This window comes from Chelonoidis abingdonii, chromosome 11 (assembly GCF_003597395.2).
Source record: "Chelonoidis abingdonii isolate Lonesome George chromosome 11, CheloAbing_2.0, whole genome shotgun sequence".
Classification (NCBI taxonomy): domain Eukaryota; kingdom Metazoa; phylum Chordata; order Testudines; family Testudinidae; genus Chelonoidis; species Chelonoidis abingdonii.
In genome coordinates, this window is record NC_133779.1 from 1 (window position 1) to 24,571 (window position 24,571).

Here is a 24,571-nt window from a genome sequence, read left to right on the forward strand (position 1 = left end):
CCGCCTCTGACTTTCTCCAGCCCCGCCTCGGCAACGCCTGAACATGGTAAGTTCCGGTCACGCCTCACAACGGCTGACGGGAGATGGAGTCAAAGGGAACACACTACCTTTCCCACAATGCACCGTTTCCCTCCTCCGCCGCCTGCCCAGGAGCCCCTCAACAGAGCGCGTCAGCTGTATGTGTCAGAGGCCCCTTCACCCACTGAGCTGGGCACTACGTCCTGCTTTGGACTCCCCTGGCACAGACCAGACAGCCCCTTCCACCCTAACCCTCACCCTACCCCTAACCCCAACCCCTCACCCTCATTTCTAACCCCAACCCTAAACCCCAACAACCCTAACCTCTGACCCTAACCCTACCCCTGACCCCTAACCCCTCACCCTAAACACTTACCCCTACCCTAATCCTAAACCCTAGCCCTACCCCAACCTTCTATCCCTCTAACTCTAACCCTTACCCTAAACCCTAACCCACACCCTAACCCCTCACCCTAACCCTTAACCCCTAACCCTAATCCCTAACCCAAACCCTAACCCCTAACCCTAACCCTACCCCAACCCTGCGCTCACCCTGACCCTAACCCTTAACCCCAACCCTAACCTACTCTAACCTTACCCCTGACCCTAACCCCAACCTTAACCCAACCCTAACCCAACGTTGACCCTCACCCTAACCCACTAATCTCCTAACCCCCATCCCCCAAACCTAACCCTAATCCAACCTTAACTCAACCCTAACCCTAATTTGACCTGACCCTACCCCTAACCCAACCCAACCCTAACCTAATCCCTAACCCTGACCTCCCCCTCGGCTCTGAGCCCTACCGCCTCACCCGAACCCCAACCGTAACCCAACCCCAACTCGATCCTAAATCCCAACCCTACCCCGAGACATAACCCAACTCTTAACCGTTACCCTAATCCCTACTGAAACCCTAATCCTGCCCTAACCCCGAGCCTCACCCAACCCTAACCTGAGCCCTCTAACCCTTCCCCGACCATAAACCAACCCTAGCCCTGACCTCACCCAACCCCAACCCTGACCCTAACCCATTCCCTGACCCTAACCCAACCCCAACCTACCCGACCTGAACTGCGAGCTATCCTGACTCACTCTAACCCAACCGTAACTCTACCCCTAACCTGACCCTACTCTCACCCGAACCCCTAGATCCTCATCCTAACCTAACCTTGATCCAGATCCTACCCCTAAACCCTAACCTAACCTCTACCCTTAACTTCAACCCTAACCCGTTTCTAAGTTGATGCTGCTCAGTAACAGCTCATTTTGGGCCATGCATGGGGTGGGTCCACTCGTCCTGAAGTCTCCTGTGTGGAGAAGGCTTCGTCCGCAGAACCACCTCTACAGAAGCCAGGCAGGGCCAGGAGCTTCTCCACCCCCAGCTTCTGTTCTGAACACTTCTCTGCAGCCTGGCTTCATGCCCTCTCCAGCACCTGGTCAGGGCAGCAAGCTGCGCACAGGCTTCCTGCCAGACACCTTTAAAGTCTCTATAGGTTGTTTTTAAGCCTTAGGCTCAGTCCCTTTAAATGCTCTTAAGTTCTGTGGTACTAATAAGGGCAAAAATCCACTTAAAATTTTTTCCAGATCATCTTTAAAGGAGACATTTTTGGCTGACGATGACCAGAAAGACATGACAAAGCTAGCAACAATCAGCAATTACAACAAGGTGGGCTCATGTGAAGGTTCACTGATAGTTCTTACATGCCACGCTTGTCCACCTCTCCAGCAGTTGATATCACTAACTGGTGAAGTGGGACTGCCAAGGGTTTGTGATACTCCCACCTGCTGGAAAAGAAGTGGAAAAAACCCAACTACCCCTGAATACAGGTCTCCGCTGGAAAAGAGTGTGGAAATGATTCAGTTACTCTCAATCATGGAGAACTATTTCCTCAGCAAGGCGATACTTCAGCACCCGGCACTGCTTGTAAAACGTAACTTTCAAAAATATGTTCATGGGTTGATGATACTGAATCTTTTTTTTTTTTTTTTTTTAAAAGGGTCTTAAAGGCTTCCAGCTCATTGTGACTAATGAGCCTAAAAATGGACCCATTAAAATGTTTGTGTTCAGTTTAATTTCAGTTAGGGAGTTGAATAAGTATCTGGGCCACACCAAATAAACTCTGTATACAGGAGATTATAAAAAGCCCTGATATTGCGGCAATTAAGACTGAAAAAATTAGTTTTTGAACAATTATATTAATTACTTCAGTGTAATGATTGAATAAAATATATTACTTTAATGTTGACAGCAATTAAAGATGTCCAATGTATCTTTTTGCCTATCCCATGCTTTCAGAGCCAACGAGAGAAATATTGCTGGATGTTTAAAGAGAAACTGTTAGAATAAGGATTTCTTTTTATTTTTCAATGATGACACAATCCTTTTAAAGATTTAAACTGTTTTGTTTTGGAAATTAACTTTTCAAGTAATTTCCTTCCTTCTTGTTCCTTATCGTCACATAATTTCTTTCAGTTTGGTCAACAAAAAAGAGACTAGTCAGTTTTACTTATGTAGGGGGTTTTTTTTGTTTGTTTGTTTTTTAGTAATTATGCATTCAAATTCACATGCTAGAACAGTGCAGAGGAATGCTGTTTAATTCAACAATTTATTTAAACTCATGGATTGCTCTTAGGTTTTGTAGAAAGTCATTACAAAAACCTGATTTGGGGACTCATTTTGACCTGACAGTACCCCTTTAAACAAAAAGAAGATTTAATTATTAAATATGAATTGTTAAAATGAATTGCACATAAACATTTACACAGTTAATCCTTTGGCCAATTACATTATGCTTCATGCAGTACTACAGAAATAAGAGATTGGTTATCAATGTTATCTGAAGATGCAGTGCCACACAGTGAGATAGTGCAATGCATGTTGGGAGAGGAGAGCTTTAAGTTGTGGGTCCTCCCTCTAAAAACATACCAAAAAGAGACAGATTAACTTGGTTGACACTTGACACAATTTGAGCGTGGGAGACTAGTACACAGTTTCCAGTTTGGCAAAGATGTGCACAACACGCCATTTCTAATTTAAGTAGCTTTCTGGAGACTTAAATTAGGAAGGATAAAAGTGGGAGCTCCTCCCTGTCTACGGTGAGGTAAACCTAACTGAAAAGAAAGAGAAGGGTCTTCAAGGCACAGTCTTGAATAATATCAGCCTTTACAAAGCAAACAATATATGCCAGCAATTCCGTACCACTGAATAGTGCGAGATGATGTCAAAATCCTTCAATTTTCTTTTCCTTATTTGGAGTAGTATTTTGTCCACAGAGGAACCTTTAGTTTTTTCTTTTGTGGATGACATGTATATACAATGCACATAGACTGATGAACATCTCAGGATTAACAAGCTGAGAACTTTTTATAACATTTCATTGCTCATTAACAGCTTGGTAGTTGAACTGGTAAATGACTCAACTATCAGAGAAGTTTGAGGTTCCTGAGAGTTGGTCTTGCTGCCAGTTGGTAACTGAATGAATGAATAGTGCATTTTTACTAAAGACAAACCAAGTCAGAATATAGTTATGCTTCTGATTCAATACCACAAGTGTATGCTATAAAAGAAACAGTAAAAAAAAATCTTGTAAATCACACACTTTATATTTAATATATTGAAACAAAAATAGTTAAGAATGCAGGACCTGTTTTACAGATTAAAAAAATATTTTTAAACCATTTGATCTTAAAAATAGACAATAGTAGTGAAGCTTAAAATACAACCACTTGCATTAAAATCTTTTAAGCGATACCACCTTGGCTCGTGTGGTGTGTCCTGCTTTGTCACATTGCTATTGAGATAACGCTTCAGTTGTTAAAAAGGTTGTGTCAGTAAGAGTCATTTGTTCACAATCCAAATCTACAACAGTTTTGCCTTTGATGGAAGTTCCTGAGCATTCCTGATGTAAACTTTCCCATCTCTCTGTGAGTTTGGAACCAGAATGAGCCATTGACCCACTCTGACTACCATTGGTCTGAGAGCAGACATTAATAACTTTAGTATTTTTATTTTTGTGGTGGTTGTTGTAGACTTTATACTTCATGAGAAGAATGAAGATGAAAACAAGAACGGAAGCCACAATTATTCCACCAATAATGATGATCATGGTTCCTCCAAGAAACTGGGCATGAAGAGAGCGGCACTGCTTATATTCTTCCTGTGTGGTGAACTGCACACACCCAATCACCCTGGTTGCAGTTAGAGATGTCAGTCCATCATCATAAACAGCGAGAACACAAAGGTCATACTCACGTCCTGCAACCAGATCAGCCAGGAAGAAGGATTTGCTAATGGCCGGGATCATCCTAGAAGGGAAAACGGGTAAAATAAATGCCTGAAATGCAATGCACCATGGAAAAATGCTTTGCCTGGTCAAGAAATTCAAAGCTATGGTCCACAGAGTAACTTTACTTCTTCCCGCTTTGTCTTCTACCTCACAATACATGCTCTCCCCCATTACTGGAGAAATACTACAGAGTAAATAGCACAAGGAATTTGCACCTATTGCATGTAAGTAACTACATTTCTGTGATGCAAGCTTACAGAGTTCTGTGCATAGCAATTGTACACAGTGGTGCAGTCTTAACCTGAATGTTACTTTACAGTGAACTTTAAAGATAATTTCCCTTTTGCAAAAAAAGAAAGAATAAGTAAAGACATGGAATAAGAAATGCAACCTGAACTGGAAGAGACTTGCCATAACAGTGAAGATAAAAGCAGCTACCTAATGCATAACAGATGAGCATGTTCTATGAACATCTTTTCCTTGAAGTCCCTCCTCCAAGTACTGATCAGAGCCAGTCTTGCTTAGTGTATGAAATCTGACATGACTACAAAGCATGGTAGTATAACTCTACTATATGTTGTCTCATTGAAGTGCCAGGGAGTGAGCTAATGGAAGCATGAATCAAAAACAGAGCTCAAACTGCAAGTCAACTACCTCTAGGCTATGGACATATATTTTCTCAGCTAATGTAAACTAGCACACCTCCACAGAAATCAATCGAGCTACGCTAATTAACACCATCTGAGAATTTGTCGCAGTAATGTATGAAAAAACTTTTTATACACATAAGTTCTCTGTAAGCTGCATGGCCGTGCAGCAGCTACTTTAGCACCATGCAAGCACTCAGGGAACCCGCCCGTCTGGGACCTGCTGCAGCCAGGGGAGAGATGCCCCTTCCCCAGCCCCAAAATATCATAGCCCCCAACCTGCTGTGGCTGTAGGTGAGGTGCCCCTTCCCAACTTAGCCCTGCACCTGCCACAGCAGGGGAAGGGGTGATCTGAACCCAGCCCGGACCTGCCGCAGCCAGGGTGCCCCTCCCCCGGCCCCAACTCACCCCAGACATGCTGGGGGAGGGATGCCCCAACCCCAGCCACGTCCTGGACCTGCTGCAGCCGGGGTGCCCCTCCTTGTGGCCTGAACCCGGCCCCAGCCTGGGCGCCCCTCCCCCAGGCCGAACCCTGTCCCGGAGCTGCTATGGCCAGGGAGAGCCTCCCCCAGCCCAGACCTGCTGTGGTCAGGGGAGGGGCGCCTCTCCCCACTAGCCCAGGTGCTACTGCTGGGAGAGAGAGCTGGGGGAAGTCCTCTCACCCCACCATAGCTCCGTACACACGCGCGCACACACACATACACAGTTAAGATCAGCATTTATAAAGAAACAAGCAGCATAAAACAAAGGCTATTCCTATGTAGTCACCCAATCAATTGTAGACTAGTCTAAACATGCTCAGCTTTGAAAATTAGGATTGTCCCCATTAAGCCCAATAAGAACATCTGTATACAAGCTTGCAACTGCTATAATTTAAGTTACGTTCTCATAACTTCTATAATTTAATCATTACATAAAAAGTGTACATCTGCAGAATTATTTTTTTTATTTAATACTGTTATCTGTAACATTAAACAAACTGCTGCCCAGGTGACAAGTTGGAAAATTAATGAGGATCCAAAATACACCATTGCATAATCAGACCTGTGAGGAAACTTAATATAGTTTCTACCTAACTCCAGAAACTATGTTCTGGTTAAAGGAATGTTATACTGTAGTCAGTAGACCTGACTGAAAATTGGAGGGGAAATGTCTCTGTATTAATTATTTTTCTTTTGTGTTTTCATTATTTTGAGCAGCACTACGTTATTATCTGCATCCAGATATATTTAGAGAGCACTAATGTATTAAAATCATAAGGTACTTACAAAGGAAAAATAATCCTCTGGATATTTCCCCTTTTTTGTTACTTTTTGATGTATAAAGCATGCAAGAGTACTTTGTTTGTAACTTTAGAAATGTAAGGAATATCAAGTCTTGTGTCTCTTGTTTTGGTGGGAGATTGCCTCAGAGGACCTACAGAACTGGACTGGGAAGTTTCTTTGAATTTAAGTAGCAAAAGTGTGTGTTACCCTTTTGCAAAGAGCTCTTTTTTTTTCTTTTTTGTTTTGTTTTGGTTTTTTTTGTTAGGCTGTTGAGTTAAGTAGATTTTAAACAAAAACAAACTAAAACAGAGTTTTAAACAGAGGGAGCAAAAAATCACTCTCCCTCTCAGTTAGCTTTCACTTATTTAGTACCAGTGATTTCATAAACTAATTACTTCTCTACTTACTTAGTTACTCTCTACTTCGTTCTCTAACTACTTCTCTACTGATCTTAAAATTAACGTATATTTGTGAGCAGTCAATTGTTAACTATTTCCAACATGCTACAGAATTTTATATTTATTTAATTGATGCATTTCACTGGACTGCATGAAAAAGTTGTATGCTTCATCGCAAATTATTTTATGTAAACAAACCTGCATGTTCAAGCTCTGTCTTGAAAGAAAGAAAAGAAAAGAAAACTCAGTAATTAAGAAGAGAGTTGGTTTAGCTTGAAAATCTTTGCAGCTAAAATATATATATGAATGAATGAATGAACTGGAAGAGAAAAATGACCAGCAGCCAGTTTTTAGATATTTATCTTTTTTTTAGGTGTTAGTTCACTAAAACAGGAAATCAGTGTAACCATCGAGTTCCACCTCCTCACTACGTAGGGCTGAATATGACAAGACAACAAAAATCTTCACTTGCCATTGACTTCTGGGGTGATTATAGCTTGGAGGGTCGTACTTCTCCTATATTAGTAAATTCTGTGTTTGAGCATATTCCAGAATGCAGATAGATTCTAAACTTCCTGGACATTTTGACAAAACTGTCAGCATATTGCAGAGCAAAATAAACTGTCTTTGACATGCACTAGTTTTCTGATAAAGTTATTTTGAAAGCCACATAAAGAACAAGAGAAACAGACAGGAAGTACTATGCTAAAAGCAGCCATCAAGAACTACTAGAATTCAGCCTTTACCAACGCTCCCGTCTTGGACAGAAATTTTCAGCAAACAAAATAAGGTACTTCCAGGGACAGTAACATATTTAATTATTCAAACTCTTTGTACTATCTGGCTTATTCAGCAGTCTTTAATGCTGCTTTTTTTCTTCAGTCCTTTAACTTTTTGTACTCCATTATTGTGAATGGGTTGGTGTAAAAGTTTGATTAATTAGCGTTAAAAGCTATTTACAGTAGGTAGTGTATTAGAAAAATGAAGTGTTTAGCAGCCAATGACGCACGTCTATATTCTTTGTAATTAACGAATAGATGTGGCGTAAACAAGTTCAGATACTTCCAAACAATGGGATTTTTCTGTCCTGTGGCACGACATACACACATTAAATAAACAACAATACATACTACATTTGAGATGTGCCAGCTCTTTTGAAGACCATTTCTAGCTCTGTAAACTAGAAGAGCCATAGTATTCCTTGCGTGCACGTGTAACACCCAGGATAAGAAGTTACAGACATGCATCAAGGGAAAGTTGCTACCTTGGCTTCTTAGAAAGTCAGAACAAAATCCAGACAAGTCTCCTCCCCTTATCTTGAAGGTGTTGAGATCACTGAGGTGATTGGAACTGCAGTGTCTAGAAGGTTGGCTTGTTATCTTTATTTTTAGGGTAATCTAATATATGGAAAACTGGATATTCAGTTAATTGAATAATTTATTTTATAAATGATTGTGATAAAATTGTTTTATTATAATAATAATTGGAGGTATTTAATGCATTGTGGGCCTGTTTGAATAACCAAGAGCAATGGCTAGAAAAAAGGATGAATAGTGGTAACGTTCCTGTAGTCAGCTATGATGTGGTGCACAGACATATTCTAGCTGTATTGTGTGTTCATCACCATGGTATCTGAGTACTTAGAATATACTTGAGAAAATGTCAGCTCCATAGTGATCGTGTCCACTTTAGTTTGACTTGCTAACATTTTAAGCTGCATAGACTTTGTGTTATAGGTTTGTAGCAAAATGTAACATGAATGGCATATAATCCTTGACAATCTGAGTGATAAAAGAATTTAGATTTAGGGCATACCGTGATTCTAAATGGGGTAAGACCAATATATGAACCACTGAGTGGACTTATTCTATCTCAAATTAGCAGCTTTCAATGATCAATGTCATTTATTTAAATAATTTAATTCACATGAAAGACATTTCACAATAGCAATAAGACAACTGAAGGACTGTGTTTATGTGAGATAATCATACCTCTGGGGAATAAGTACTTTGCTGGGCTACTTTTCTTTTTAATGCCTCAGGACAGCTGATGATTTTTGTCTCATGCTAACTATCTGCTGAGTCTGACTGCTTTATTACCTTTACTTGTATGAAAGTTTAGTTGGAAATTAGTTTGCTATTGGTTGTACATTGACAAAACTATTAATTTTAGTATAAAGGTTGTCAAATAAATCATTTATTTTTAGACAAAGCATACTGTTCCTCCAATTACAGTCTGATTAGTAATTGCTCTTTCTGAAGTTGTGCACTTTCAGAGGAATCCAAGCATGGCTCTAACTGTATAAATTGTTCATAAGCACTGTTGTACTGATCTCAAAGGTCAGAAGAGTTAACAGTGTTATAAATTCTTTCACTGTCCAACATTAAACAGTGTTATAAAGGTTTGAAGAGTGTGGAGGGCATGTTCTACAGAGGCCTTGGTTTACTCGATTTCTTCGCAAACACCCAGAAGCATTCAATCTAAAGTTGAAAGTTTATTGATCAGTCGCAAGAAATTAAAACAAGCATTTAAACCAGTGATTATGCAAAAAAAAAATCTTTGAAGTCTCTCCTTTTGGAGGCAAAATATCAGTCTCTTATTTTCAGAACAACCTTTCTTCGATGAAAAGGTTAATTTTACTTTCAGTCCTATGTATAAAGCGTATTTGTTTGTGTTTTTAACATACAGACAGATACAAGGCAGAGGAGAGACAGGAGAAAAGGAGGGGGATATACGGCTTTTGTGATGATTTGTTTAGAACACTAGTTGGCTGGTCAGTCATGAATGGATACATTGGCTGTAAGGTCAGCCACAACACTTGTTGCTTGGATCCTGGTTCACATTCTTGTCAAGGATGTCAACTGGTTGTTAATTTTCTCCTTAGGCGGGGCAGGATTGTGGTAATCTCATCTTGCTGTGGTGATGCAATGCAGTTAATTTCAAGATTTGATGAAAATCCAAGAAAATAAGACACAGGATAGGAGGAAGAGGGGATGGAAGTTGGAGGATGTCAGCACAAAAGGTCACAACCTCTGACCATACCCATTTACCCAGTAAATGAAACTGGTTGAACACCAACTGATATAGAAGGTACATTTTTCCCTGAATGGAAGAAATCTGAATACAGACACTCCCTGACTTAAGCAAGCGTTCCGTTCTGGAACACCTTGCGTAAGTCGAATTTTGCGTAAGTCAGGAATGTATACCCGACAATTACGCAAAAAAAGAAAAGGACCTTACAGAACTTTTTCCATATGTCCGGATTTGTGTAAATCAGGTTTGCTTAACCCGGGGCGCGTCTGTACGATCAAGAGTATGTGCAAAAGAAGTTGACAGTTCTTAACAACATTACATCTTAAACTGTTACTGTGCTGAGGCTGCTGACGGCAATTCAGAAGAGTTCCTCTGGTCTGGATGATCCTATGGCTGAAAATAAAACTTCCTTGCCCACTACCATGGCATAGGAAAAGATTATATAAGGGAAGTTGCGATGCGGATGCCTAAAGGACTCATCCTAATGTGACTCCAATTCACTTTCAGAAAAATTGTGCTGTGTTCTTCAATAGAAGAATCACAGTGTTTGATCCTTATTCATTACAGTTAAATAAATCCCAAGGACTATGGAACAAAACCATCCATTGGGACTTCCTTCTCCAAAATGCCTGAACGTCATAGGAAACAGCATCCTAGGATCTTAGATTTGAATGTTCTCTCTGTAATGGAAAGATTGCTGTCCACTAACTAAATCAGAAAGAACGACACTTGGATAGAATGAGTGGAGGTTAGAGAAGCAAACAGTGCCATGACACAAAGATGAACTAAACAGTTGCATGAATAAATAACCCATAATAGGGTATAAGAATAGTGAAATTAGTGATGCAATTTGAGAAGTGCACATTATTAAGTATAGTCACCAGTTTAACGCCGCATACAATTCCCTATAGGAAAATAAGGCTTTTCAGGATAAGGTAGAAACAGTGGAAAAGCGCAGTAGGGCTAGATGCAGTAAAGGATTTAGGTGTGGCTGAACACTGCAATTCCTAGCTCCTAGGTGCTTTGCTACCGAGTGGAACCCTCAGACCCTGGATTAAGCACCCAGGCTCCTCATGCATGACACGAGGAGCCTGGTCACCAGAGAAAGGGAATGCAGAAGGCCTAAGAAGCCAGCAAGATGAGCAGAGAGCCACCTAAGACAGCCAGTGGGCCATCCAAAGGGAGAGGCAACTATTGCCACTTAAAATTCACAGCCACAAAACCTCTCCTTAGGAGTTGGCTGCCTAAGCCAGGTCAGCACTTTCTCATGACAAACAAAAGTGAGACAGAGACCCCGACCCTATTAGTGTGGGAGACCGGTTTTCAAATCCTTACTCTGCCTGATTTGGAGGAGTGATTTGAACCCACCTCTCCAACCTCCCATGTGAGTACCCTAACCACTAGGCTTATTGAGTCTGCTGAGAAAAGCATGGAAATAAGATTTAAGAATATGCCCTTTGCACCCTTTCTGCACACCTTCACTTGCCACATCTGCAGATCCCTCCTATAAACTAATTTACATGTTTTTGCACATAGATCAGTGATCACCATCCTTAGTTTGATAGTGTCCCTCCTCTTGTGATGGAATCATCACATTATTCCCCCCCCACACACCCCTGTCACCACAAAAGAGTCTTGTACCAAAGTCATTGACACATTTGAGCCTCTTTCCTGACCTGAGCTTTTCAGTCCCTACTTTCTTTTTTTATTTTAATCTTTGTTCCTCTCGCTGAAATTTTTGCATCCCAATTTTGGGGCTTTTGAGCTCTTGTTCAATTGTTCCCCTGTTTCACTCAAAGGCTAATAGATGCTGCCTGGATGAAGGTATCTGTGACAGTGTGCAAATGTCAGCCTTCATTCCTGAAACAAATAGGCATCCTGGGCTTCAACACCTGTCCTGCTAGAATTATTTCTGTAGGTAGGACAGGGTGGTTGCACCAGAGTCTACTGCATAGTTTAGACTGATGCTGCAAAAGCCTCTGCTTCCACACATTTGCTCTCAGTCCATTACTCTCCTGCTGGAAATGGGCTCCACTGCTGCTTTACTCCACCTGCTGTTTTCCTGCAGGAAGTTATTGGTGGTGTCAGCTACTGCTTGGCACAACTTACTTGCTGACCAGGTGAGCAGAACTGCTGCGAGGCTCTGTTTCTAGTGTCCATATGATTGGAACTGCAGCTGAGTTCTAGCCAAACAAGATAACTACACCTCTCACCTCACCACTTTCAGGTGAAAAGGGTCCAGTGATTTAACAGACCCACCAGACTCCCTATTCTGTGAGAAATAATACTTGCAATAAATCAAAAAACCCATGCATCTGACGAAGTGGGTATTCACCCACAAAAGCTCATGCTCCAAAACGTCTGTTAGTCTATAAGGTGCCACAGGATTCTTTGCTGCTTTTACAAAAAACACACACATTCTTTTTTACTTGAATCTTGACTCTGTCCAGTGCCTCTGGCCCAACCTTGGCAACTACCAGTCTCTGTCAGGGTGATACTGATCCCAGTCATCAGCCAGCCATTGCCCAGGTGATTCCCAACAGGGTCAGCTCCAAAATATCAGCCCCAAGTACAAAATTTAGCCAAGTTGTACCCCAATGTCCCCAAACTATCCATAGTTGTAAATATGTAAATAGAGCACTGCTTCCTTCAGGTGACTTCCATGCTTCCCAGCAGGTGACAGCAGAGAACACAGATGATATAGACAGGGCCGGATCAGGCTTTTTTGCCACTTGAAGTGAAGGGGAGGTGGGGGGGGGGAAGCTGCGATCAGCGGCACTTCGGTAACAGCTCGACCGTTCGACTCCTCAGTGGCAACTTGGCGGCAGGTCCTTCGCTTTGAGAGGGACTGAGGGACCCGCTGCCGAAGACTCAGATGTGCCACCCCTTCCCTTTGGCCGTCCCAAGCACCTGCTTCGTTCGCTGGTGCCTGGAGCTGGCCCTGGATATAGAAATGAGGAGAACACAAAATAAGGTACAGCCTTGCTCAGTCATCACCCCTTGCTCTCCAGCAGATGTCAGCAGAGCTCTCACTCAGTTACCTCCCTTCTCTACTAGGCTGCAGGCTACAGGATTTACAAACCTTTCTTCTCTAACAAACAACTGGCTTGTCTCCAAATGGTATATTAGAAAGCATAAACATAGCAAACACCACACAATTTTCAATGTAACAAATAAGAGTAGGGAGGTGAATAGATGTGTGTGCTAGTCTTTTTTAAAAAGATGTTATTTAATTGTTCCTCTATGATTAAATCCAAATAAATTGGTTTCTAACAAAACTACAAGTTACATTGAAAATGGTTTCACTTTCAGCCATATTGTAACACGCTTTGTCTCAATGTCACAGAAGGGACATTACATAAAATATCGATGCCTAGAAAGAAATATAAATACTATATACTACACAGAAAAAAGCAATGTTAACTTGAAATATCCTACAGCAAATCTTTTAAGGGAAAAATATTTATCTTCCTGCTTATAAAGGCACACCACTGAAACTGAGAAAATAAATGAACCAGTGAGTGAAAAACTTGATTGATTTTTCCCTCTAGATGAAACCATACAAAACCAATTGGAACATGCATTAAGTACTGTACTCTGGAGCATGGAGAAATTTATGCCATTAAAATAGTCATTTTAACTGTAAAAGAATTGGAGAACTGGAGCATTTCCTATAATAAATAAGCATTTCCAAATATTAAACCACTGGAGACTTCAGCTATAACTTGACTGCACGCACAGTTATGCAAATATAATTTGAAGTCCAATGGAACAATTACTTCCTGAACATTTAATGCTTAATATGTACATAATATATAGGGTAAAACTGTCAAAAGTGCTTAAGTGACTTAGAAACATTTGAAAATTTTTCTCCTATACACCTACAGTATACGTAAACACCAGCGTATATCCATAATAGCATACATAGTGGTGGTATGTATGAACTGAGAAGTAATTATGGCCTCCTTCTGCTTAATGAATGAAAACAGTATTCATCTCACCACTGTTATATTTCACAATTTTAGTCTATAATTGTCTCTCAAATTACACGTATCCTACTGAGCACCATTAGCAACTGCCATTTTAAACATAATAGCTGAGTTGCAGATTCTCAACAAAATGCATCAAGCAGACATGATACCTGGGAAATGAATATAATACATTCAGTTAAACATTTATAAGCAACTCTCTCAAGTAAAACAAACATCTCCTTGATATAATGGTTCATTTGTTTTTTACCTAAGTTCAGTGTAAATCCATGTTGCTCCCTTTAGAAGCATGTGGCAACAGAAAGCATCATGTATATATTTTAAATACTAATGAGAGTGAAAAAAAGGATAAATAAAACATCACTGAAATTGCATGTAATAATCCAGTAAATATAAGCAATTATCATTTTGATGTGCAAGTAAAATATAATTAGTTTTCACACTTTTCTATGTCATCATGGTAAAGGACGGTGAAAGGCTTGTGTGTGCCTGGACTGGTAGGTAACACATGACAGTTTTGCAAGGTTGTAATTGCTCTCTCTTTCTCTCTTATTTTGGACGTTATCCTGGATTCCTAGTGCACCCAGCGATGTAAGAAACAGTTTTGGGTGTGTAAGAAATATGCAACACATCTCATCTTGTGCCTGTATGTATAATACTGTATACACAAAGCAAGGGTCAGACTAGAAAAATACAAATGATGTTATTCGTCCCAGACTCTGCTGATCTGTGTTGCCAAAGAGATACCATCCACTATGCAGATCTTCATGATCTGATTGGACCTTTTCTTTCCTCTGTATTGTGATCAGCACTGAAATAAAGTAAATGGCAACACCATTAACTGTTATTAAATTTCTCAGTTATCACCAATTAATATTGATGGGGCAGTTCACTTAGAGGTATTGTTTTAGGCTGTTTGCAGACTCACGCAGAGATCACTGCATCAGTTAGGCCAACATAGTTATGTTGGTCAGAGGTGTGATGAAGTGTGATCTCTGACTGACATAGCAGTCTTGCAAAAGCCCTAGATGTAGATGCAATTATACTGCACTTTTGCTGGTATTATAGCTTTTTTTTTTTGCTGGGGGTGGGGGGAGGCTGGAATAAAATATACCAATAAAAGCACAGTTTTGGAGTATAATCAGCATCCACACTAGTAGACCTGGCCTTACATACGGATCATACTTGCAATGTTTGTTTTGCAGTCATGAGGAAGAATATATTTTTGGTTTTTTTTTTTTTTTTTACACAGATTCACAGCTTATAAAAGTCATAGATAAGGCCAGAAGTGGCCATTATGATCAAGTCTCATGTCCTTCATAACACAGGCCATAGGACTTCCCTGAATTAATTCCTATTTGAACTGGAACACAGGATAGCTTAGATTCTGGACCACAAGGTGGCAACCACCAGGGAAAAAAATGAGCGTTTGCCAAGGAAGTGCAAACTGACTCATGAGTCAAAGATCAATATATAAGATATACCTGTGAGTACAGATATCTATATCAGGCATAATTTCAATTTCCTCTTAACACACAGAGAAATAATTGGTCTCTTAAATTAATAACCAACATGAAACTGATCTGGTAAGAAAAAAAGTGGCACACAGTTTGGGGGGCGGGGAGAAGGAGACTTTCCTGATTTATGTGGTTTTAAACTTAACTTTCTATTCACACAGTTATTTTGGACAGAATTATGCTGAGAGGTAGAGCTAGTTTGTGCATAATGTAAGCAATTATATCTGTATGCCCTGTGGCCTGAAGCCTACAAGAGTTGGAAGGTAAGTGAGTGGGCTCTCTGCTGGCATCTCCTGCCAAAGCGGACTGAGTGAGGCAAAACTTTATTTAAATACTAACTGCATTCTCCACAGTACCTGATTTACATATCAACTGTGTTCTTTGCTGTCACCTGCCTGGAACGCAAGGGGAGTTGACTGAGTGAGGCAGTGCCTCATTTACATATTATCTGTGGATTGTTTTGGGAGGCACTGGAGAATAATTTGGCTATACTTCGTACTTGGTGCTGATATTTTGGAGATGACCCTATTGTGAACCACCTGGGTATTGCCTGGACAACGACTGGATTCAGTGTCACTCTGATGAAGAGTAATGTTTGCTGTGCTTGGGTAAGAGGCCCCAAGAAAAATTAAGAGAAAAAGATAATCATTGATTTCAGTCTGATGGTGAGTTTGTCTGTTAAATAGTAAAGGTTCTGTGTACTGTTCTTTATAGCACTATTTTTTTTCTGAAAGAACTGAGCTAAAAGTATTAGCTGTATCCTATGATAAAAACAGAGCAGTTTATCTAATCCTACACCAGAAACTACAGTGTATGGACAAAGCTAGGCAGCAAATCTCATCCTAGTTGAGAAACCATCGGTAGACAGCAGAGTAGCTGATCCAGGTCACTAGCAACATCTAGGTGAGAGTAACCAATCAGCAGTCACACAATGGAGGAAAGTAGCAATTTGGCCACTAAATGAGAGCTTTCACTGGTGTTGCTGAGGGCTGAGTGTACAGGGAACAGCTGTTTGGTTCTGTGGGGAGCAGATCTGAAGGGTTCTGAGCCCCCCATTTCATCTGCAGAAGAACTCTGCTGAGACCTCCCCAACACAGCATCACAGCTGAATGTCACTATAGCTGGTCAAGTAGCAGATTCCCAGAGCTGCTTTGGCAATCGAAGCCCAGCATCTCCTTGGGACTGTCTGGCCAACTAACTGTGAGAGGGGAGCTGGGAAGGTGATAACGTCCCATTAGCCACTCATGGCTCATTTTGAGAATGGACATAGGTGGGGACAGTGACTCATGCACCTTGGGGCTACAGTGGTAGAAACAGTAAAGATTTAAGGTTTAAACAAGTTGCCCTGTCATTTCCCTTCCCTCTTCCTGATAAAGTTTTCATGTTTAAACTCTTTGATTACTGTGCTTCTGAGTAGGAAATAAAATGCCTATCAATGGTACCTACCAATGGTGCCCAGAGGTTCCCAGGCAACTGGGTGGGGACTCGAGCTGGAGTTATTTCTGTGTTAGGAAAAAAAAATGCTAGAAAGTAGGATCAGGCCCTTGATTGCTGCCAACATCACTGTCAGAAAAGTTGCATATTTTTGGATGTATTTTCATCATTTACTTTTAGCCCCTAATTATTTTCAATGAGCATCATTAAAATTATATTAAATAGGGAAGCTAGTGCAGTAGTGTAATGTCAGGGAGCCACTACATGTCCATCGCAGAGCTCTACATCTTCACACAATCACTAATTTATCCTCACCATCCTCCTGTGAAACAGACTGATTGCATTATCTCTATTTCACAGATTGGGATCATGCCATGGTTAAGTGACTGGCCCACGAACACACAGGATTAGCATGGTATTTGGAGATTGCTAGTTCTCATTATTCTGCACTACCGACTAATCCATGCAACTAAACATAAACATTTATGACATGGCACAAACAATGTAACAATATCTCAGATAACCACGCATAGAGAATTAAAGCACAATTACCAGTCTCTGTCAATTCTGTAGAACACTTCTGTTAAGAATCTGTATTTGCTAGTTACTCACTGTGGGAGCTGAACAACATATGAATTTCAATCTTTAAGGAGCCTATTATACTATAGATTATTATATTTTAGTATTTGGAATCATTGCTCTGTGATTTGAAACAATTTCCATGATAGCTTTGTGGCCAAACTGAGCCTCTCCATTTACAGAGATCTGGGCTGTGAAATGTGAAAGGAATGTGCAAAGACATTTTTAAAACATTTCTTCCAACAAACTCTCATCTAGGAACAACGTAATCTAGTAGCACCAATTAATTTAGCTGTTTTCAGACTCTCTTATTAAAGAGATTGTATGAGTCATTTATATATTTATAAAGATTTAGAAAGTTCAATGGGCATAATTTAAAACTGTCCCCATTGTTTTGGAATATGTCAGAGTATCTAACTTGCCATTATTCCAGGAGATGAAGAAGGGTGTAAAATGACTCTTGTATGCCAAAGGGAACTTTTTGCAAAGAATTCAGCTCATAGCGTTTCACAGATTCAAGAGCTGATACAGAATCACCACCTCCCATTAGTTAGTCAACAGCAGACACACTTTTACCCCTTACTAAAATTAGCACTACCCACAAAGTAGATCACTAACGAAACCAAGAAGTGTGAAGGAAAGATACTTATTTATTGGAGATTTAGGCCTATCCAGTGGCAGTGCTTATCTGCACTCTGTCAGTTTTCACAGGCCTTCCCTAATAATTCTAATGTATGATATAAATAACAGCCCAAACAACCCCTACCTGCAGCATCTTGTCTAAGATTAATACACTTTTCTTATGAACCTTAGGACAAATTTGTCCCGTGGCCCACTGAAGCTAATCAACTTCTTATAGTTTTTACTCTGATTATCTGTAATTTACTTCATGGGGTTCATATTTCATGCCACTATTTTTCTCACGAAACGAAGTACTAAAACTTCTCGGTATGGAGTACATTGCTCTCCATTTTTCAAAAACTGAATTTTCCGAGAATTCAGTGGTAGGTTTTCATCAAGGCACAAAGAGAATAAATAAGCAATACAAGCCTACAGATATTCGCATGCTGCAGTCCCTGTAAGAACTAGACATTTGAGGAAATGTTTTCAGCAACATTCTTCTCTGGATTATCTACTCAGAGCTGAGTAAAGGCATCTTAGCTTGAGATTACACCTTTCTACCCATGACAAATGATGCAGAAAAAATTTGCATTTTACCTCAGGATATGTCAACAGCAGAATGTTTATTGTCTTCATAGGGCTAGAAAATGTTTATCTTTAAAAGATCTAAGTGATTTAGGAGCGCAAGTTCTAAAATTCCACCTGTAAACCTTACCTCAAGGACTTGTAAAAACAGTTATTTATATTTAAAAGAAAAACAAACATTAGGTTTCTGATGGGACTATATTTAGAATAGCAGAAATCAGAGATACAAAAAGTCCCATTGTAGCATCTATCCCATACCCTTTTCAGTGTAGCTCTGTTCCCTGTAATATATTTTCTATAGCATTATCCAGTCTATTTTAAATCTACTGGGCCTGATTTTCCTCTCACTTACACTGGTATAAACTGGGAATAACTCAGTTGAAATCAAAGGCATTATAATACGGGAAAACTGGTGAGAGAGGAGAATTAGGACCATTATTTTAAGAAATGTTGTGATCCTTCTGGAACCTACAGTATGAAATACTGATTGATATGCTCAAATGCTAGTTCCTGATTCAACTATAATCTTCCCAGTTTATTTGCAAAAAGAACTATAAACAGAATGACAGAGCACATACTGCAAATGGGAGCAGTAACACACACAATCTGCATGATGCCCATCAACATCTATGAGGGTCAAATAGTTGAGCCAAACAAGTTTTACAACTTGCCCCCCAATCCTCCAAATGGGTATTTCTGAGCCTCTAAATGCCATATCGGTGCAAAATACCGTATGTTACCATTTCAACTACATGTGCAATTCACGCTGTTGAATTTAGCCCAGTGCATCCCCAAAATAGTAGTATAAATTAAATATGCAATGATGGAAACTGATTAGGGGCATGTGCCATAATGTGTATGAGACAACGAATTAGAAATATATATCTTCATGAGTACATTAGGGTGACCAGACAGCAAGTGTGAAAAATAGGGACAGTGGGTGGGGGGTATTAGGAGCCTATATAAGAAAAAGACCCAAAAATCAGGATTGTCCCTATGAAATCGGGACATCTGGTCACCCTAGAGTACATTTATAGTATATATAATACAGATACATAAAGCAAGTTCCTACATTTACTATTCTGAATATTTTCTCTTCCCCTATATTTTTAGATGGATCAGAAACATATTTAGTTAGCATAAAATGTAAGTGATATTTCACTTATCTTTTGCTTAAAAATACAGATGGATTCAATGTTATCCATATGCAAAAAGTCACCATTCTTGTGATTCAAAGTCACTGCATTAACTAGTTAATGGAACTGTTTTGAAACCTTGGGAGCCATTTTGATGCAAGTAACTCTGCTAAAGCTCATGAAATTAGTCCATGGCCACGCCCAGCAGTTGGAAGATCTGGGTTGTAATTCCTTACTCTGCCACAATCTTGTTGTGAGAACTTGGGCAAGCCACTTCACCTCTCTCTCTATATCGTTTAGAAAATGTGGAGAATACTCATCAACTTCATACAGGCTGTTGGATTGTAAAGCTTAATTCCTGTCTATGAAGTGCTTGGAGATCCTTGGATGGGAGGCGCCATAGAAGGTAACGTATTATCAGTAATATTTATTATAATTCCTCAGTAACAGGAGACAACAAATGGAAACCAGGCAATGAAAAGCATTTCTCCATTGCTCTTTGCATTACACAGTTAATGCCTACAACATATCTAGCATTACATCAGGGAATTTGAAATATTCAACCATTTTCTCTTATTCTTATTTGTTAGTTCACAATGACAATTGAATTGCTATGTGAATAGGATTACCTGTAAACTAGTATATCATCAGAAGAGCTGTTATACTGAATCTGGTACATTCGTATTCCAGGGATATGATGCTGGGAAGGCCACTGTATGAGAGCAGAGGATGAGGTCAGCTCAGCAACCACAACCTTCTTCTCTTGCTGAGCTTTAGTTTCATTAGGGAAACTTGATTTACCAGATATAAGAATGTCTGAAGGCCCAGACTCAGCATCTTTGTCACAGTTGGTACTGTTAGCAAGATGAGGATAAGGATTAACAACAAGTTCAACAGAAGCTGTAGACTCTCCTGCAGCATTTGATGCTATACAGGTAAATGTACCTTTTTCTGTCAAAAAAGTAGTCAAAATATCCAAAGTTCCATTCTCATAGGAGATTGTCCTAGATGTATTGGAGACCAACTTCCCCTCGGGGGAAATCCAGCGAACATAGGGATCCGGGTCACCGACTGCTTTGCACTTCAAAGAGACACTTTGGCCCTCCATAACCACCAGTTTTGGCGTTCGATGTGTTATCATTGGAGGTTCACAGACAAACTCCTGCTCTTTAATGGACCAAAAGTACTTGCCCATCAATTCTGGTGGTGAGGCACATGTTTCTAGATCATCTTCTCTGGTAAGGCGTCTCAGCCACACTAACTCACAGTTGCAGTGTAGAGGATTCCCTCCAAAGCTAAGCACCAGAGAGGACAATGGAGACCCTTTAGATTTAGCATACACAGGGATTCTGGAGAAGAGGGGATCAGGGGGAATTTTTTTCAATTTGTTGGATGTCATGTCCAATCGAGCAAGTTTGTGAAGATTTGAGAAGATTCCTTCTGGAACAAACTCAATGAGATTGTGATCCAAACTGATTGTATTGACATTAGAAAGCTTTCCAATTGTATCCCAAGGAATATTAACAAGATTATTATATGATAGATCCAGGTCCTCAAGTGTTTCAATAAAGTCATCTAAAGATCCAGGAGAAATAAAGTTCAATTGATTGTTACTGAGTATTAAGTGGCGAAGATTAATTAAACCTTTGAAATGATCCTCATTGATACACGTCAGTCTGTTACTATCCAAATGTAATGCATGAAGGCCTTTAAGATCAAAAAATGCATAAGGCATGATTTGACTTATTGTATTTCTTGATAGTGTCAAGTGAATAAGGTTTGTCATGTTTGCAAAATCCTTTCTTCTAAGTGTGGTGATGAAGTTATCCATTAATCTTAGTTCTGCTGTTCTCCTGTCAATGCTGGGGGGCACAAAGAGAAGCCCAGTCTTCGTACAGAGGATGGTGAAGGATGGAGATAGGTTTTGACACATACACCGCTTTGGACACATCATAGCCTTCACAGCAGTGCTAATAACCAATAGATACATAACCAGCCTTTCCATTGTAAGAAAGACAGCAAACCTAAAGGAGAAAACAAGAAATCTAGATAAAGCCATTTTAATAACAAAAATTTTGAAAGATCATTTACATCTAAACATTTGTTATAATTATGGCTTCTGAATAAATCAGACATGCAATTCTAGGCATTACTGAAATAACTTAATTGATAATGTTAGCCTGGGAATCTGCTGAGCTAAGCCATTAAAATTCTTAGCTCACTTGATCTGGTTATCTTATCATAAGAACTCATCGGCCTGATTGTAAAGCAAAAGTACATTGCTCTCTGAGGTTAACAGAGGTGTGATAAGACTGTAGGAGAGGTCTGCTATTTGAGAATCAATTACCACTCCTCAGGAGCTAGCTCTTCACAACAAGCATTAATGATGGCTTTGGATGTGACTTGTCCTGCCTTACAAGTTAGAAGGAAATGTTGCGCAATGGTGGTAGCAAGTGAGGTAAATACCAGGGAAAAAAATATTGAATGATGGGGATTACATAGGATCTATTCATTTACAGGGACCTGAAGCTTACAGAGGTAAAAGTTGTCTCTCTCACCACACTCTTTGTTTAGGAGATGTTTTATGAGCAGCCCAAATTAACATTCTTTTTCACATTAAATTAGATTTTATGTTCTTCCCAGTTGGGGCCCTGTTTGTGAGTGATACAGCACTTAACACAATGATTCTGATTGTGACTGCAGCCTATGAGAGTCCAACAATACCAGAATGTACAATAACCGAAAAGGACAAATTACATACAATGGGCTGCACATCCACTGTCATAAATAAAAATCCATCAGTAACCACTCAGGACAGGCATAATAAAAATAAGACTCCTCAAATCTTCACTCCATTTCTTTCCTAAATGCCTGGGGAAATAGACAGGCTGTGTTAAGAAGGTTAAAAACATAAGAATGGTCACACTGGGTCAGGCCAATGGTCCATCTACTCAATATCATGTCTTCTGACAGTTGTCAATGCCAGGTGCTTCAGAGGCAACAAACAGAGTAAGGCAATTATTGAGTGATCCATCCCGCGTAGTCCAATCCCAGCTTCTGCTAGTTTGACATTTAAGGAGCATCCTAACCATTTAGGCTAATAGCCATTGATGCACCTATCCTCCATGATCTCACCTAATTCTTTTTTTAAAATGAGTTATACCTTTGGTTTTCACAACATCCCTTGGCAATGAGTTCCACTGGTTGATTGTGTGTTGCGTGAAGACCTACTTCCTTATGTTTGTTTTAAAACAGCTTACTTATTAATTTCATCAGGTGACCCCACCTTCTTGTGCTATGTGAAGGGGTAAATAACACTTTCCTATTCACTTTCTCTGCACCATTCATGATTTTATAGTCCTTTATCATTCACCCTTAATCATCTCTTTTCTAAGAAAATCTCTCCTCACATGGAAGCTGTTCCATCCCCTAATCATTTTTTGTGCCCTTCCTTGTATCTTTTCCAGAACTGCATGCAGTATTTAAGGTGTGGGAGTACCATGGAATTATACAGTGGCATTATGATATTTTCTGCCTTATTACCTCTCTCCTAATGATTCCTAACATTCTGTTAGCTTTTTTGACTGCTGCTGCATATTGAGTGGATGTTTTCAGAGAACTATCCATGATGACTCTAAGATTTCTTTGAGTGTAACAGCTAATTTAGACTCCCTGATGTTGTAAATATAGTTGGGATTATGTTTTCCAATGTGCATTACTTTATACTTATCAACATTGAATTTCATCTGCCATTTTGTTGCCCGATCATCCAGTTTAGTGAGATCCCTTTGTATCTCTTTGCAGTCAGTCTTGGACGTAAATATATTGCATAATTTTGTATTGTCTGCAAACTTTGCCACCTCAGTATTTACCCCCTCTTCCAGATCATCTATGAATATGTTCAATAGCATAGGCTCCAATATTTACTTCTTCCCATTGTGAAAACTGGCTATTTATTCCTTCCATTTGCTTCTTATATTTTATCCAGTTACTGATCCATGAGAAGTTCCTCCCTCTTTTCCCAAGACTGCTTATTTTATTTAAGAGCCTTTGGTATGGGACTTTGTTAAGGACTTTCTGAAAGTCCAAGTACACTATATCAACTGTATCACCCTTGTCCACATGCTTCTTGACACACTCAAAGAACTCTTAATATATCTCTACCCTGATATGACGCGGTTCTCAGGAGACAAAAAATCTCACTGCGTTATTGGTGAGACCACGCTATATCAAACTTCCTTTGCACCCCGTTCCTTGTTCCTTGACCATCCCCTCCAGAGACCCCCGTCCCTAATCACCCTAAGGACCCCACCCCCTACCCAATCCCTGTCCCCTGACTGCTCCGACCCTTATCCACCCTCCCCCTCCACCCCCGACAGGCACTCACTGGCAGTGGAGGGAAGTGCAACAGCCTGGCCCCAGTCCACTCCACTCCACCAGCTCCCAGCCGCAGCACTCCATTTCCCATCGTCGGTGAGTGCGGGTAGGTTGGGGAAAGGATCCCCCCCACCCCCCGCACTTACCTGCAGTGAGAAGTGGAATGACGTGGCCCCAGCCTGATCCGCTTTCCTTGTCCCGGCCCCAGCCATGTCGCTGGGGGGCCGCTGGGGAAAGGTCCTGCACTCACCTGCAGCGGAAACTGGAGCGCCACAGCTGGGAGCTGGCAGAGTGGAGCTGGCTCGGGCTGGGCTGCTCCGCTTCCTACTGCCGATGAGTGCAGGGAGGTTGAGGAAAGGACACCCTCTGCACTCACTGGCAGTGGGAAGCGGAGTGATGTGGCCCCAGCCAGCTCCACTCTGCCGCTGGGAGCTGGCGGAGTGGAGCGGGCTGAGGCTTGGCTGCTCCGTTTTCTGTCACCAGTAAGTGTGGAAGGCATCCTTTCTTTGGTATTTTCCTGCCTACAAGAATGTTAAATTGAATTACATTATGATCACTATTACTGAATGGTTCATTTATACACCTCTTGGACCAAATCCTGTGCTCCACTTAGGACTAAGTCAAGAATTGCCCTGCCCCTTGTGGGTTCCAGGACTAGCTGCTCCAAGAAGTAATTTATTAT

General features: G+C 40.5%; 1 protein-coding gene across 3 annotated transcripts in view; it reads right to left on the minus strand.

Moving 5' to 3' along the window:
- Positions 1-2,614: 2,614 nt before the first annotated feature.
- Positions 2,615-24,571, minus strand: part of LOC116819218 (leucine-rich repeat and fibronectin type III domain-containing protein 1-like protein) — a 207,251-nt gene continuing 185,294 nt past the window's right edge. For all 3 annotated transcript variants that reach the window (XM_075070532.1, XM_032770767.2, XM_032770768.2), the window contains exons 3-4: positions 20,142-21,536; positions 2,615-4,327 (exon numbers count right to left, since the gene is read on the minus strand). In XM_075070532.1, coding sequence (XP_074926633.1) covers positions 3,814-4,327; positions 20,142-21,517 — 1,890 coding nt within the window. In that variant the 5' untranslated portion in view covers positions 21,518-21,536 and the 3' untranslated portion in view covers positions 2,615-3,813. The remainder of the gene's footprint in view (positions 4,328-20,141; positions 21,537-24,571) is intronic.